The sequence below is a fragment of the Nerophis ophidion genome, unplaced genomic scaffold (assembly GCF_033978795.1).
Source record: "Nerophis ophidion isolate RoL-2023_Sa unplaced genomic scaffold, RoL_Noph_v1.0 HiC_scaffold_45, whole genome shotgun sequence".
Classification (NCBI taxonomy): Eukaryota; Metazoa; Chordata; class Actinopteri; order Syngnathiformes; family Syngnathidae; genus Nerophis; species Nerophis ophidion.
This window is the reverse complement of record NW_026906967.1, coordinates 784,457-801,660: the sequence shown is the minus strand read 5'-3', so window position 1 is coordinate 801,660 and position 17,204 is coordinate 784,457. Positions and strand designations below refer to the sequence as shown.

Genomic DNA, 17,204 nt, shown 5'->3' with positions numbered 1-17,204 from the left:
ATGAATATTAAATACATGTTTAGTGTATGAATATTAAATATATATTTAATGTATGAATCTTAAATACATGTTTAGTGTATAAATATTAAATACATGTTTAATGTATGAATATTAAATACATGTTTAGTGTATAAATATTAAATACATGTTTAGTGTATAAATATTAAATACATGTTTAGTGTTTTAATATTAAATACATGTTTAGTGTGTAAATATTAAATACATGTTTAGTGTGTAAATATTAAATACATGTTTCGTGTATGAATATTAAATACATATTTAGTGTATAAATATTAAATACATGTTTAGTCTATGAATATTAAATACATGTTTAGTTTATTAATATTAAATACATGTTTAGTGTATAAATAATAACTACATATTTAGTGTATGAAAATTAAATACATGTTTAGTGTATTAATATTAAATACATGTTTAGTGTATTAATATTAAATATATGTTTAGTTTATTAAAATTAAATACATATTTTTGTATTAATGTTAAATACATGTTTAGTGTATGAATAATAAATACATGTTTAGTGTATAAATATCAAGTAAATGTTTAGTGTATTAATATTAAATATTTTTAGTTTATTAAAATTAAATACATGTTTTTGTATTAATATTAAGTACATGTTTAGTGTATGAATATTAAATAAATGTTTAGTGTATTAATATTAAATATTTTTAGTTTATTAAAATTAAATACATGTTTTTGTATTAATATTAAGTACATGTTTAGTGTATGAATATTAAATAAATGTTTAGTGTATAAATATTAAATACATGTTTAGTGTATTAATATTAAATATTTTTAGTTTATTAAAATTAAATACATGTTTTTGTATTAATATTAAGTACATGTTTAGTGTATGAATATTAAATAAATGTTTAGTGTATTAATATTAAATATTTTTAGTTTATTAAAATTAAATACATGTTTTTGTATTAATATTAAGTACATATTTAGTGTATGAATATTAAATACATGTTTAGTGTATAAATATTAAATACATGTTTAGTGTATGAATATTAAATATATATTTAATGTATGAATCTTAAATACATGTTTAGTGTATAAATATTAAATACATGTTTAATGTATGAATATTAAATACATGTTTAGTGTATAAATATTAAATACATGTTTAGTGTATAAATATTAAATACATGTTTAGTGTTTTAATATTAAATACATGTTTAGTGTGTAAATATTAAATACATGTTTCGTGTATGAATATTAAATACATATTTAGTGTATAAATATTAAATACATGTTTAGTCTATGAATATTAAATACATGTTTAGTTTATTAATATTAAATACATGTTTAGTGTATAAATAATAACTACATATTTAGTGTATGAAAATTAAATACATGTTTAGTGTATTAATATTAAATACATGTTTAGTGTATTAATATTAAATATATGTTTAGTTTATTAAAATTAAATACATATTTTTGTATTAATGTTAAATACATGTTTAGTGTATGAATAATAAATACATGTTTAGTGTATAAATATCAAGTAAATGTTTAGTGTATTAATATTAAATATTTTTAGTTTATTAAAATTAAATACATGTTTTTGTATTAATATTAAGTACATGTTTAGTGTATGAATATTAAATAAATGTTTAGTGTATTAATATTAAATATTTTTAGTTTATTAAAATTAAATACATGTTTTTGTATTAATATTAAGTACATGTTTAGTGTATGAATATTAAATAAATGTTTAGTGTATAAATATTAAATACATGTTTAGTGTATTAATATTAAATATTTTTAGTTTATTAAAATTAAATACATGTTTTTGTATTAATATTAAGTACATGTTTAGTGTATGAATATTAAATAAATGTTTAGTGTATTAATATTAAATATTTTTAGTTTATTAAAATTAAATACATGTTTTTGTATTAATATTAAGTACATATTTAGTGTATGAATATTAAATACATGTTTAGTGTATAAATATTAAATACATGTTTAGTGTATTAATATTAAATATGTTTAGTACCCCGCCTTCCGCCCGATTGTAGCTGAGATAGGCGCCAGCGCCCCCCGCGACCCCAAAAGGGAATAAGCGGTAGAAATGGATGGATGGATGGATGTTTAGTTTATTAAAATTAAATACATGTTTTTGTATTAATATTAAATACATGTTTAGTGTATAAATATAAGTGTATGAGAAACCAAACTTATGTAAAAAAAAAATAAAAGAAACAAAAAAAAGGAAAAAGAGAGAGAGAGAGACGGAGAGGACCGGACTTATTAAGAGGGAACGTGCGCCCTCCTGTGGACTTCTGCCGCAACTGCACGCATAAAGAAATTCATTATTTCCAAGTGTGCCTTATTTAGAGGATAATAAATACATGTTTACTGTATGAATATTAAATATATGATTAGTATATGATTACATATATGTTTAATATATGATTATTAAATACATGTTCAGTGTATTAATATTAAATACATGTTTAGTGTAGTAATATTAAATACATGTTTAGTGTATGAATATTAAATACATGTTTAGTGTATAAATATTAAATACACGTTTAGTGTATAAATATTAAATACACTTTTAGTGTATGAATATTAAATACACGTTTAGTGTAAAAATCATAAATACATGTTTAGTGTATTAATATTAAATATATGTTTAGTTTATTAAAATTAAATACATATTTTTGTATTAATATTAAATACATGTTTAGTGTATGAATATTAAATACATGTTTAGTGTATTAACATTAAATACATGTTTAGTGTATTAATATTAAATATATGTTTAGTTTATTAAAATTAAATACATATTTTTGTATTAATATTAAATACATGTCTAGTGTATTAATATTAAATACATGTTTAGTGTATGAATATTAAATACATGTTTAGTTTATTAATATTAAATATATGTTTAGTTTATTAAAATTAAATACATGTTTTTGTATTAATATTAAATATATGTTTAGTTTATTAAAATTAAATACATATTTTTGTATTAATATTAAATACATGTTTAGTGTATTAATATTAAATACATGTTTAGTGTATAAATAATAACTATATGTTTAGTGTATGAATATTAAATACATGTTTAGTGTATTCATATTAAATACATGTTTAGTGTATTAATTATAAATATATGTTTAGTTTATTAAAATTAAATACATGTTTTTGTATTAATATTAAATACATGTTTAGTGTATGAATATTAAATACATGTTTAGTGTATAAATATTTAATACATGTTTACTGTATTAATATTAAATACATGTTTAGTGTATAAATAATAACTACATGTTTAGTGTATGAATATTAAATACATGTTTAGTGTATAAATATTAAATACATGTTTAGTGTATTAATATTAAATACATGTTTCGTGTATGAATATTAAATACATGTTTAGTGTATTAATATTAAATATATGTTTAGTTTATTAAAATTAAATACATATTTTTGTATTAATATTAAATACATGTTTTGTGTATTAATATTAAATACATGTTTAGTGTATGAATATTAAATACATGTTTAGTGTATGAATATTAAATACATGTTTAGTGTATTAATATTAAATATATGTATAGTTTATTAAACTTAAATACATGTTTTTGTATAAATAATAAATACATGTTTAGTGTATGAATATTAAATACATGTTTAGTGTATAAATATTTAATACATGTTTACTGTATTAATATTAAATACATGTTTAGTGTATAAATAATAACTACATGTTTAGTGTATGAATATTAAATACATGTTTAGTGTATTAATATTAAATACATGTTTAGTGTATTAATATTAAATACATGTTTCGTGTATGAATATTAAATACATGTTTAGTGTATTAATATTAAATATATGTTTAGTTTATTAAAATTAAATACATATTTTTGTATTAATATTAAATACATGTTTTGTGTATTAATATTAAATATATGTTTAGTGTATGAATATTAAATACATGTTTAGTGTATTAATATTAAATATATGTATAGTTTATCAAACTTAAATACATGTTTTTGTATAAATAATAAATACATGTTTAGTGTATGAATATTAAATACATGTTTCATGTATGAATATTAAATACATGTTTAGTGTATAAATATTAAATACATGTTAAGTGTATTAATATTAAATACATGTTTAGTGTATAAATATTAAATACATTGTTGTATATCCTAGCTTCTATGCTAGCGTCCTTTATTTGTTTTATTCTACTAGCTCCAGCATTTTTGTTATATAGCTCTTTTTTGTTATTTAAATAAATTGTGTATATCTCATCTTTGCTGTGTTCACTTGACGCATCCTCGCGGGAATCGAACCCGGTACCACGATGCCGAACCGGCGTAACAGCTACCAAGGAATGTACAACAATTCTTCTCAACTAAAGAGGAGAAATATAACCTTAGAGGAAAATCTAACTTAAAACATTTGTATGCACGTACAACACTTAAAACTTTTAGCATATCAGTATGTGGAATTAAATGATGGAATGGATTAAGTAAAGAAGTTAAACATTGTACTGATATCAGCCAGTTTAAGAGGATGTTTAAATTAATAGTGCTTACAAAGTACAAAGAAGAAGTATTATGAGAAACACTTTCAAACTTATTGAAAATAAGATATTCTTCATCTTAGTATGTTAATAATGACTGAAATAATTAAGTACATGTTAAAAAACTGCTGTGTTACTCACTCACAGATGTCATTTTGCTATTTTGGTTTCCCCGAATTATAAATAACCTAATGTAAATAATCAAATGTTCTTCTGTTGTATATACTTGTTCTTATGCTGTCTGAACTCACTTTGTACCATGAATTGATTAATGTGGACCATGATTTAAACAAGTTGAAAAACTTATTGGGGTGTTACCCTTTAGTGGTCAATTGTTCGGAATATGTACTGTACTCTGCAATCTACTAATAAAAGTATTAATTAATCAAACAAACAATGCTGCTAATCCACATTTTAATAGCAATTTTGTTCATCCTTACTTTTAATTGAATAATAATATCAATAAAATCAAATAAAAAAAATGTGTGGATTTATAAGAAACAACAACACCCCTAATGGAAATAATAACTTATCCTCTCTTCAAAGATGAGAAGAAAAAAAATAGTAACTACATATATGATATTCAATAAATGCACACAACTTAAAGGCCTACTGAAAGCCACTACTAGCCACCACACAGTCTGATAGTTTATATATCAATGATGAAATATTAACATTGCAACACATGCCAATACGGCCTTTTTAGTTTACTAAATTGCAATTTTAAATTTGCGCCGAACCATCCTGCTGGAACGTCGCGGTATGATGTGCGTGCGCGTGACGTCACGCATTGTAAAGGACATTTTGTTCCAGCACCGATCCTAGCTATAAGTCGTCTGCTTTCATCGCATAATTCCACAGTATTCTGGACATCTGTGTTACTGAATCTTTTGCAATTTGTTCAATGAATAGTGGAGACGTCAAAGAAGAAAGCTGTAGGTGGGAAGCGGTGTATTGCAGCCGCCTTTAGCAACACAAACACAGCCGGTGTTTTCTTGTTTACATTTCCGAAAGATGACGGTGAATTTTTACTATGGAACACAGATGTCAAGCGAACACGGTTGGATTAGACCACACACACAAAGTACAGTGTATTATGCAGCAATCATTTCGAAAGATCGTGTTTCGAAGAGGGTCCCTTGCGAATGGCAGAGATGGGCATCGCCACCACCCGTCAACTGGTGCTGAAGAAAGGTGCGGGGCCGACCTTCAAGTTGTACAGGTATGACCATATTATCTCGTTAAAACACTAGTAACACAATGAGCAGATAAGGGTTTTTCCAGAATGATACTAGTAAATGTGTCTAATAACATCTAAATCACTCTCACTGTATAGTCTTTATTTTGTTCATTTTATCTAGTCCTTCACTCTCACTTTCCTCATCCACGAATCTTTCATCCTCGCTCAAATTAATGGGGAAATCGTCACTTTCTCGGTCTGAATTGCTCTCGCTACTGGTGGCCATGATTGTGAACAATGTAAGGATTTGAGGGAGTCCACAACCTGTGACGTCACGCGCACATCGTCTGCTTCTTCCGGTACAGACGAGGCTTTTTTATTAGCGACCAAAAGTTGCGAACTTTGTCGTCGATGTTCTCTACTAAATCCTTTCAGCAAAAATATGGCCGTGTCGCGAAATGATAAAGTATGACACATAAAATGGACCTGCTATCCCCGTTTAAATAAGAAAATCTCATTACAGTAGGCCTTTAAAAAGTAATTCCAGGACAACATATAACAGTAGAAGATGAGAAGCATTACATACAACATCAAATATACGTTCATATTAACCATGCTGTGTTCATAAAGTAAATTTTGCACAATCACTGTTTAAGTGTTTTTAAATTCCTGCAGCTTCCGTGACTGTTACACACTTGTGTTTACTGACTTTATACTTAACCCGGAACATCTTATCACACACAGTTCATCTGAACGGTTTCTCTCCAGTGTGTGTTCTCATGTGTGCTGTCAAGTTTTGTTTTCTGGAGAAAGTCTTCTTACATACAGAGCAAGTAAAAGGTTTCTCTCCGGTATGTGTTCTCATGTGCGTGGACATGTTAGGCTTTCTGGAGAAACTCTTTTTACAAACAGAGCAAGTAAAAGGTTTCTATCTAGTATGTATTCTCATGTGTCTGGTCATGACAGTCTTTATAGTGAAACACTTCTTACAAACAGTGCAAGTAAAAGGTTTCTCTCCCGTATGTATTCTCATGTGTGTGGTCATGTCAAACTTTCTGGAGAAACTCCTGTTACAAACAGAGCAAATAAAAGGTTTCTCCCCAGTATGTTTTCTCATGTGTATGGTCATGGCAAGCTTCATGGAGAAACTCTTCTTACAAACAGAGCAAATAAAAGGTTTCTCTCCAGTGTGTGTTCTCATGTGTGTGGTCATGTCAAGCTTTCTGGAGAAACTCTTCTTACAAACAGAGCAAGTAAAAGGTTTCTCTCCAGTATGTGTTCTCATGTGTGTGGTCATGTTACGCTTTGTGGAGAAACTCTTCTTACAAACAAAACAAGTAAAAGGTTTCTCTCCAGTGTGTTTTCCCACGTGTATCGTCATGTGTTGCTTTGTGGAGAAACTCTTCTTACAAACAGAGCAAGTAAAAGGTTTCTCTCCAGTATGTGTTCTCATGTGTGTGGTCATGTTACGCTTTGTGGAGAAACTCTTCTTACAAACAGAGCAAGTAAAAGGTTTCTCTCCAGTATGTATTCTCATGTGTACTGTAAAATTACTCTTGTGTCTAAATGATTTCCCACATTCAGAGCAGTCAAAGTGTTTGTTGTTAGTGTGATGTCTCGTATCACCTTTAGAGTCGTTTTTACTCTCCAAAGGTTTTTGGATGTGGTCACTGTGATCAGAAGAGTCTGACATCATGTGGTCCATGTCTGACAGTGGAGCAAAGATGCTGTCTGGATCCGACTTTATATCTTCACAATGCTCTCCATCAGCTTCTGTGATGTGTTGACTTACAAGCTCCGCCCCTCTGTTCTCCTCACTTTGACTGTGATGAAGCTGTAAGGACTGAGCTTCATCTTCATCATTATCCTCCACCAACCTTTGAAGCTGCTTCCACAGTTCCTCCTCTTCTTCTTTAATGTGGGAGGGGGCCTGTCGCTCCTTCTGTCCCACACTGGAGCTCCACTCCTGCTGCTTGGAGGGAATCTCTTCATGACTCTGCTGACACCTGCTGGACGTCTGCAGAACATACAACACAAATGAGGTGTTACTGTATTGAAGTTTGCAGTATTCAAACTATTCACATGTGAGCTAGGCCAAACAGACAGTGATGGGCAAGCGACCTGGAAAACGTAGTAAGCTAAGCTACAAGTTACTCTCCATTAAATGTAGCAAAGCTATCCTTGGAGAATTGTAGCAAGCTACACTACACGCTACACTGCAAAAGTAGCTTGCCACATCAAAGCTACATTTAACAGCATTTCTATCTATTGGCCCACATGTATAATGTCAGTGTTAATGTAACTGAGAGTGTGCACATGGACCCAGTGAGGGTCAATTGCTGTTAACTATCTGTCATTGAGCTGGGGACACCTTACAAAACACTCCACAGTGTGCATTCATGTATTTGTTCTTGTATTTCTACCCTTCTTGTGACACCAAGTACCTTCCATATGAGGAGGTGTGAACAAGTTAGGACATACAGTAAATCATGGTGCCATTACGGAAAACCGTTGTATCTAATAGAGAATGTCTCATTTGCACCCCCGGTGGTGAAATCTATCAAAATTAGGGTGGTCCCAAAAAGGAGGAATTTTTCAAATTGAATGTGTGTCGGTTTTAAAAGTGCTCCCCTTCTGATCAACATATGAAATAACAAGTGAATGTAAGAAATCGAAATGATCCTGCTTATGCCAAAATGATTTCGAAAAAGTGTATACCGTATTTTTCAGAGTATACGTCGCTCCGGAGTATAAGTCGCACCTGCCGAAAATGCAAAATAAAGAAGGAAAAAAACATCTAGGTCTGGAGAATAAGTCGCATTTTTTGGGGACATTTATTTGATAAAACCCAACACCAGGAATAGACATTTGATAGGCAATTTGAAATAAATAAAGAATAGTGAACAACAGGCTGAATAAGTGTAGGTTATATGAGGCATAAATAACCAACTGAGAAGGTGCCTGCTATGTTAACCTAACATATTATGCTAAGAGTCATCCAAATAACTATGACATATAGAACATGCTATACCTTTACCAAACTATCTCTCACTCCTAATCCATAAATCCCATGAAATATTATACGTCTAGTCTCTTACGTGAATGAGATAAATAATATTATTTGATATTTTACAGTAATGTGTTAATAATTTCACACATAAGTCGCTTCTGAGTGTAAATCGCACCCTCGGCCAAACTATGAAAAAAACTGTGACTTATAGTCCGGAAAATATGGTGTGTGTGTATACATATATATATATATATATATATATATATATATATATATATATATATATTAGTGGTGTGGGAACAAATCAATTCGAAGTTGGGTCGCGATTCTCACGTTGTGCGATTCAGAATCGATTCTCACTTTTTTTTTTTTAATAAATAAAAACTAATCAATCCAACAAAACAATACACAGCAATACCATAAAACAATGCAATCCAATTCCAAAACCAAACCTGACCCAGCAACACTCAGAACTGCAATAAACAGAGCAATTGAGAGGAGACACAAACACCACACAGAACAAACTAAAAGTAGTGAAACCAAAATGAATATCATCAACAACAGTATCATTATTAGTTATAATTTCAGCATAGCAGTGATTAAAAATCCCTCATTGACATTATCATGAGAGATTTATAAAAAAAAAAAAAAGAACAATAGTGTCACAGTGGCTTACACTTGCATGGCATCTCATAAGCTGGACAACACACTGTGTCCAATGTTTTCACAAAGATTAAATAAGTCATATTTTTTGGTTCGCTTAATAGTTAAAAACATTTACATTATTGCAATCAGTTGATAAAACATTGTCCTTTACAATTATAAATGTTTTTTTACAAAAATGTATTACTCTGCTAGCATGTCAGCCGACTGGGGTAGATCCTGCTGAAATCTATGTATTGAATGAATACAGAATCCTTTTGAATCGGAAAAATATCGTTTTTGAATTGGGAATCATGTTGAATCGAAAAAAATCGATATCTTATCGAATCACAACCCCAAGAATAGATACTGAATCGAATTGTGGGACACCCAAAGATTTTCAGCCCTAATACATATATACATACATACACATATACATATATATATATATATATATATACATACATACATACATACATACATACATACATACATACATACATACATACATACATACATACATACATACATACATATATATATATATATATATATATATATATATATATATATATATATATATATATATATATATATATATATATATATATATATATATATATATATATATAGTGAGGTCCACAAGTATTTTGTACACCCTGCAATTTTGTGAGTTCTCCCTCTTAGAAATTAGGGAGAGGTGTGAAATGTTCATCATAGATGTATTTCCACTTTTACAGACATAATCTAAAAAGAAAAATCCGGAAATCACATTGTATGATTTTTTTTTTATGATTTATTTGTATGTTACTGAGGTTCATAAGTATTTGTACACATGAGAATATCAGTGTTAATACTTAGTGTAGAGCAATTACAGAGGTCAAAGGTTTCCTTTAGTTGTTCAGCAGGTTTGCACACACGGCAACAGGGATGTTGGCCCACTCCTCCACACAAATCTTCTCTAGAACTGTCAGGTTTCAGGGCTGTCACCGACCAACAAAAAGTTTCAGCTCCCTCCAAAGATTTTCTATTGGATTTATATGTGGAGACTGGCTAGGCCACTCCAAAACCTTGATATGCTTGGTATGGAACCAGTCCTTGGTTATCCTGGCTGTGTGCTTCGTGTTGGAAGACCCAGCCACGATCCATCTTCAATGCTCTAAATGAGAGAAGGAGGTTTTTGGCCAAAATCTCTCAATACGTGGCCCCATTCACCCTCTCCGGAATCGAGTGCAGTCGCCCTGTCCCCTTTGCTGAAAAGCACCCTCAAAGCATGATCTTTCCACACCCATGCTTCACTGCAGGAATGGTGTTCTTGGGATGATACTCAGCCGTCTTTTTCCTCCTAACCCGACGAGTGGATTTTACACCAACATTTTCTATTTTGGTCTCATCTGACCACATGACTTCCTCCCATGACTCCTGTGGATCATCCAGATGGCCATTGGCAAACTTCAGACGGGCCTGGACATGGGCTGGCTTAAGCAGGGGAACCTTCCGTGCCATGCATGATTTTAAACCGTAGCGTTCTACTGATAGTAGCCTTAGAGACAGGAGTCCCAGCTCATTCACCAGCTCCTGCCGTGTAGTTCCGGGCTGATGCCTCACTTTTCTTATCATGAGTGATGCCCCGCTAGGAGAGATCTTACATCGAGCCCCAGTCCGAGGTAGATTAGCAGTCATGTTTAGCCTCTTCCATGTTCTAACAATTTCTGCAACACTTGATCTATTCTCACCAAGCTGCTTCTCAATTGTCACATAGCCTTTTCCAGCTTTGTGGAGCTCTACAATTTTGTATCTAGGGTTCTTCTGACAGCTCTTTGGTCTTGTCCATAGTAGAAGGTGGATCTTGACTGACTGTGGGCTGCACATGTGACTTTAATGAGCTCAAAAGAGTGGTGGGTGGGTGTTTAGTTGTGGGTTGAAGGTGGACTTTTTTAAGGTAGAAAGACATCTCTTTGAGAGTCATAATTATTGCTGATTCTCACGTGTGCAAATACTTATGAACCCCAGTAACATACAAATTTATCATAAAAAAAATCATACAATGTGATTTCCGGATTTGTCTTTTTTGATTATGTCTCTTAACAGGGGAAATACGTCCATGATGGACATTTCAGACCTCTCACTAATTTCCAAGTGGGAGAACTTGCAAAAATGCAGGGTGTGCAAATACTTGTGAACCTCACTGTGTATATATATATATATACACATACATATATACATACATTATATATATATATATATATATATATATATATATATATATATATACATACATACATACATACATACATATATATATATATATATATACATACATACATACATATATATATATATTAACATATATACATAGATATATATATATATATATATACACATATATATACATATACATATACATACATGCACACACACACACATGTACACATATATATATATATATACATATATATATATATATATATATATATATATATATATATATATATATATATATATATATATATATATATATATATATATATATATATATATATATATATATATATATATATATATTTATACACACACTCCTCTCTGAGCTGCCACCTTATCATGGTAGAGGAGTGTGCGTGTCCCAATAATCCTAGGAGCCCTGTTGTCCGGTGGCTTTATGCCCCCTTGGTAGGGTCTACCAAGAGAAACTGGTCCTAGGTCAGACAAAGAGCAGCGCGAAGACCTTTTTGAAAAATACAAACGAAGGACCCAGATTTCCCTCGCCTGGACGCAGGTCACTAGGGCCCCCCATCGTGTCCCCGGAGGTGGGACACGATGGCGAGCGCCTGGTTCCCATGGGCACAGCCCGAAGAGGCCATGTGGGTTCCCCCCTCCAATGGGCTCACCACCCATAGCAGGGGTCATAGAGGTCGGGTGCGATGTGAGCTGGGCGGCAGCCGAAGGCAGGGCACTTGGCGGGTCCGATCCTCGGCTACATCTTGGGACGTGGAATGTCACCTCCCTGGGGGGGAACGGAGCCTGAGCTAGTGCGCGAAGTCGAGAAATTCCGGCTGGATATAGTCGGACTCACTTCGACGCTCAGCAAGGGCTGTGGAACCAGTTCTCTCGAGAGGGATTGGACCCTCTTCCACACTGGCGTTGCACTCAGTGGGAGGTGGCGGGCTGGGGTGGCAATTCTTGTTGCCCCCTGGCTCAAAGCCTGGACGTTGGAGTTCAACCTGGTGGAGAGGGTAGCCTCCCTCCGCCTTCGGGTGGGGGGACGGGTCCTGACTGTTGTTTGTGCTTACGCACCAAACGGCAGCTCAGAGTACCCACCCTTTTTGGGAACACTCGAAGGAATACTGGAAAGTGCTCCCCCGGGTGATTCCCTTGTCCTACTGGGGGACTTCAACGCTCACGTTGGCAACGACAGTGAAACCTGGAGAGGCGTGATTGGGAAGAATGGCCGCCCCGATCTGAACCCAAGTGGTGTTTTGTTATTGGACTTTTGTGCTCGTCACAGATTGTCCATAACAAACACCATGTTCAAACATAAGGGTGTCCATATGTGCACTTGGCACCAGGACACGCTAGGCCGCAGTTCCATGATCGACTTTGTAGTTGTGTCATCGGATTTGCGGCCTCATGTTTTGGACACTCGGGTGAAGAGAGGGGCGGAGCTTTCTACCGATCACCACCTGGTGGTGAGTTGGCTGCGATGGTGGGGGAGGATGCCGGACAGACCTGGGAGGCCCAAACGCATTGTGAGGGTCTGCTGGGAACGTCTGGCAGAGTCTCCTGTCAGAGAGAGTTTCAATTCCCACCCCCGGAAAAACTTTGAACATGTCACGAGGGAGGCGCTGGTAGTGGCGCTCTGTACAAAAAGTTAACTTTAATTTAGTGTTGTTTTGATATGTCATCTTAGTGACATCATGCACAAAAGTGCACTAATAGCTTGTTTTAAAATGTCTCTGACAATCTTGCACTTTGTTTGGAAATGACATGAATGTTTGTGCCATTGCTCAATAACTGTTTAGTAAATACACTTTTGCTAATTTGACTTAGTTGTGGTTTCCCTCTCTGCATGAAAGTTTAAAAGTAGCATATATGAATGCAGTATGAAGAAGAATGTTTGAATGTAGACACATAGAATCATCATACTGCTGTGATTATATGCATCAAGTGTTCATTCAAGGCTAAGGCAAAATATCCACATATATATGCTGTATCGTGATGTGGACTAAACATATTGACATATTAATGAAAGGCCATATCGCCCAGCCCTAGTTAGAATGGGATTTATTTTTTTTTATATATCCACCATCATGTCTTTTATAATGATTGTGAACGATAGAAAATTCCCCAAAAAAGTACAGCTCCACTTCAAATTCCAATGATTATATTCAAGACTTGAAGTGTATGAGCATGAAGTGATGAAGCCTACTTGGATGAGAGGACAAAGGTCTTGTAAGACAAAGTGAAGAGTCCAGTTGTGATGGATTGAATGCCCTGAGAATAAAATGTTGTGCTTACTTGGACTGTGATGAAGCTGTGAGGACTCAGGTGGTTTGTCTTCATGCTCTTCAGTCTTCACAGAGACAACAGTCAGTGGAAACTTGCTGACATCAGCCTCCTCCTGCCCTAGAAGACACTCTCCCTCCTGACTGATCCACACTTCCTCCTCTTCCGCTTTAATGTGAGGGGGATGTGGATCCTCCTCTTCCTCTTTAATGTGGGGGGGCTGTGGATCCTCCTCTTCCTCTTTAATGTGAGGGGGCTGCTGGACATCTGTTGGGTAAATAATTAAATAAAATTAATGGAAAATATGAATAGTTTTGGACTGACACTGTTAACACAATGACATTAAATGTGTTGTTTTGTGTGTTGTGTTAAAAGTGTGTCTAGTAAAACAACCAATACAAATACGGGAAATACCTCCTTTTTTCCCAAAATTAATTCAAAAGTGGTACAGTGAGTACAAAAACCGACCTGTAAATTTGATGGGAGGCAATTTGAAAAGTGTTTTATAAGTATGAGGCAGCATTGATTGAGCCTTTTTTAACCTTACACTCACTGATGTTAAGTGTGTAAATATTTTATTGTGTATATTGTCTATAAAACCTGAACTTTATCTCTAAATTTAACCATGATCTTGTAATGACATAGTCATTATCATAACTTCAATATCATGGAAATAAAAATCTAAAATTCCAAAATAACTTAAATAGTTTGTTATTGTCATCATGCAAAACACATTTTTGTGGTCATTTTGTTGGCTGGGCCAAAAGGAACTTTGACCAAAAACATGTGGTGTTTTATGGAGTATCTCCATCAACAAATCCTCTTTAGGAATTGGAGACCATCTACGACACGCTGAAGGAAAGTCAGTCACCTTTATGCTCTTTTAATAATTCAAGTTGTTGACTACTTTGGTTATTGAAAATAAATGTTTAATTTTAGTTATTGATCCATGTAAGTCCCAATCAGGAAGTGGTTAAGGTGGGGGGCAGGGTTGAGGTGGGTGGGGTTTGGTGCTAGCGAGAGTGTATATTGTAGCTTCCCGGAAGAGTTAGTGCTGCAAGGGTTCTGGGTATTTGTTCTGTTACGGTGCGAATGTTCTCCCGAAATGTGTTTGTCACTCTTGTTTGGTGTGGGTTCACGGTGTGGCGCATATTTGTAACAGTGTTAAAGTTGTTTATATGGCCACACTTAGTGTGACCTGTCTGGCTGTTGATCAAGTATGCCTTGCATTCACTTGTGTGTGTGTGTGTGTAAAAGCCGCATATATTATACGACCAGTTGCTGAGAACAACAAAGGCAGCAAAGGCATGCCCCCAATATTGTTGTCCGGGTGGAAATCGAGAGAAATTTGGGAGAATGGTTGTCCCGGGAGATTTTCGGGAGGGGCACTGAAATTCGGGAGTCTCCCGGGAAAATCGGGAGGGTTGGCAAGTATGCCATGTACCTGTTTAAATATTTCAAAAATGTAAAATATATTCACCATTACAACACCAAAGGCAGTTGTAAAAATCACATTCAACCCAGATCTCACTCCAAAAAAGGTTCTGATTTGTGTGCCTTCTATATCACCAAAATGTGGAACACCCTATCAAAAAGAAAATACATTACAGGTTGCGGCTACTCGTAACTGGGAATACAAAGCCTTTTACCTACTTCAACTATATTTTCCTGCAGTATATTTGTATTTGAAATGCTACTTTCTACATAGTACTGTGTGAATTAAAATATATTTCAACTGAAAGCATCTCAGGCTTTCTTGCAGCAGTGAATGTGTACCGTGATGAAAGTGTACCCTTTCCTATGCAAACTTCTCATAACTCCTTCAATCAATCAATCACACATTGTTACAAACTGAGAGGAACATCACCCTCAAACTGTCTCCTTTTCATGAAGAATCTAAATCAAAGCATTGCATCATCCCCACAAGACAAAGCATCTTCTGTTGAAAAAGAGTGTTAATTATGAAATATAAAGTTGGTAAAGATGTGAGAGTACGAAGTCAACAAACCTGTTCTGTGTAACACAACTTGATGTTTCTTGAAAACAGCGTCCAGTAGTTGATGTTGTCGCTCCTTCTCCTCTTTTGTTGGACAAAGTTCCTCCTCATACTTTGCTATCCTTCTGTGGCACATTTTCACACAATCACAACACTTTACTCTCACACTTGATCTCTACTTAGCGATGTGTTGATAACTTCTGTGTCTTCTGTTAGCAGCTAACAAGCTAAGCTAACTAGCACAAGAGGCGATAAAGTGCGCTCAGACTAATGTATCCGGATACAAACAATGACTAAGAATGTTTCATCTACTACACGACACATATATGCGTACATGTATGCACTAAATACAAATAGAGAAACAATAATGGCCAGTGGCCACGTTTAGGCCTTCTCCGTCAAACGCCATTTTGCTTTTTACTCCTTCGTCTTCTTTGGATTTCCAGCAGACTAGTAGAGCATCTTAAGCCTCCACTGTTTCTTAACGGGACTTCTTCGTCCTGTCCTGTGGTCCATACTACATTCTACAGTACAGGAGGTTGTCCTATCAACTTTTCAATGGACCACTTCCAACTTGGCTTCGTCGCTCGTCTTCTTTGTTTGTTGAATGGCGGTTAGGATACATGGAGGGCACTAGGACCGCTCTTTGTGGCCGCAGGAAGAGCAGCAGAAAGTTTCTCTGAAGTAAAAAATAGGTGAGTGAATGAGCGTTTTATTTTATTTTTATTGTATATATATATATATATATATATATATATATATATATATATATATATATATATTTTTTTTTTTTTTTTCCCTACAGGCTGTGCTTCTAACATAGTCTTAATACGTTTTTTCTATTGTTCTTCTTTTCTTTATGATCAATCAGAAGTGTCACCAGGACGTCCCCTGGCCCTAACACTCCATGAAGGACATTTACGGCCATTGACTTTTGTCTTATATGGACATTCACATGGACATTGTTAACATCCATATTATCAACCTTTCTGTTTGGTCCTTGTGTGCCAGCTGTTTAATGGCAAATGTTTTTGAAGAAACTGCAAATGTTCAGTTTTGCACATTTTACATTGATCAGGATTCATTTTATTTAAGTATGACGTTTAGCAAGCGCTCTTTTTCACACTGCTGTGGCGGTGTGCGCGGACCTCTCTTTCTTTCTTGTTCTTGTAAGTGTTCAGTTTTGATCCAGCACCCATCCCATTTGTTTTTTAAAAAAAATTCACCCTATGTTTTGCACATTTTGGAAAAATAATTGTATGGTTGAAGAATACAATTTTCTTGTGATTATGGT

At 33.5% G+C, this 17,204-nt stretch overlaps 1 protein-coding gene across 1 annotated transcript; it reads right to left on the bottom strand.

Annotated features, from left to right (window-relative positions):
• Positions 1-6,242: 6,242 nt before the first annotated feature.
• On the bottom strand, positions 6,243-16,578 carry LOC133546843 (gastrula zinc finger protein xLCGF3.1-like). Its single transcript, XM_061892680.1, has 3 exons — positions 15,923-16,578; positions 13,927-14,181; positions 6,243-7,776 (listed from the first exon to the last, which is right to left on the bottom strand). Exons 2-3 carry the CDS (start codon positions 13,969-13,971, stop codon positions 6,688-6,690), a joined length of 1,134 nt encoding a protein of 377 aa, XP_061748664.1. The 5' UTR covers positions 13,972-14,181; positions 15,923-16,578; the 3' UTR covers positions 6,243-6,687.
• Between the last annotated feature and the right edge of the window lie 626 nt (positions 16,579-17,204).

Coding starts and splice junctions, on each gene's coding strand:
- LOC133546843 (XM_061892680.1), bottom strand. CDS start 13,971: ATGAAGACAAACCACCTGAGTCCTCACAGCTTCATCACAGTCCAA. Junction 7,777..13,926: donor ACAGCTTCATCACAGTCCAA/GTAAGCACAACA, acceptor TATGTTCTGCAG/ACGTCCAGCAGGTGTCAGCA.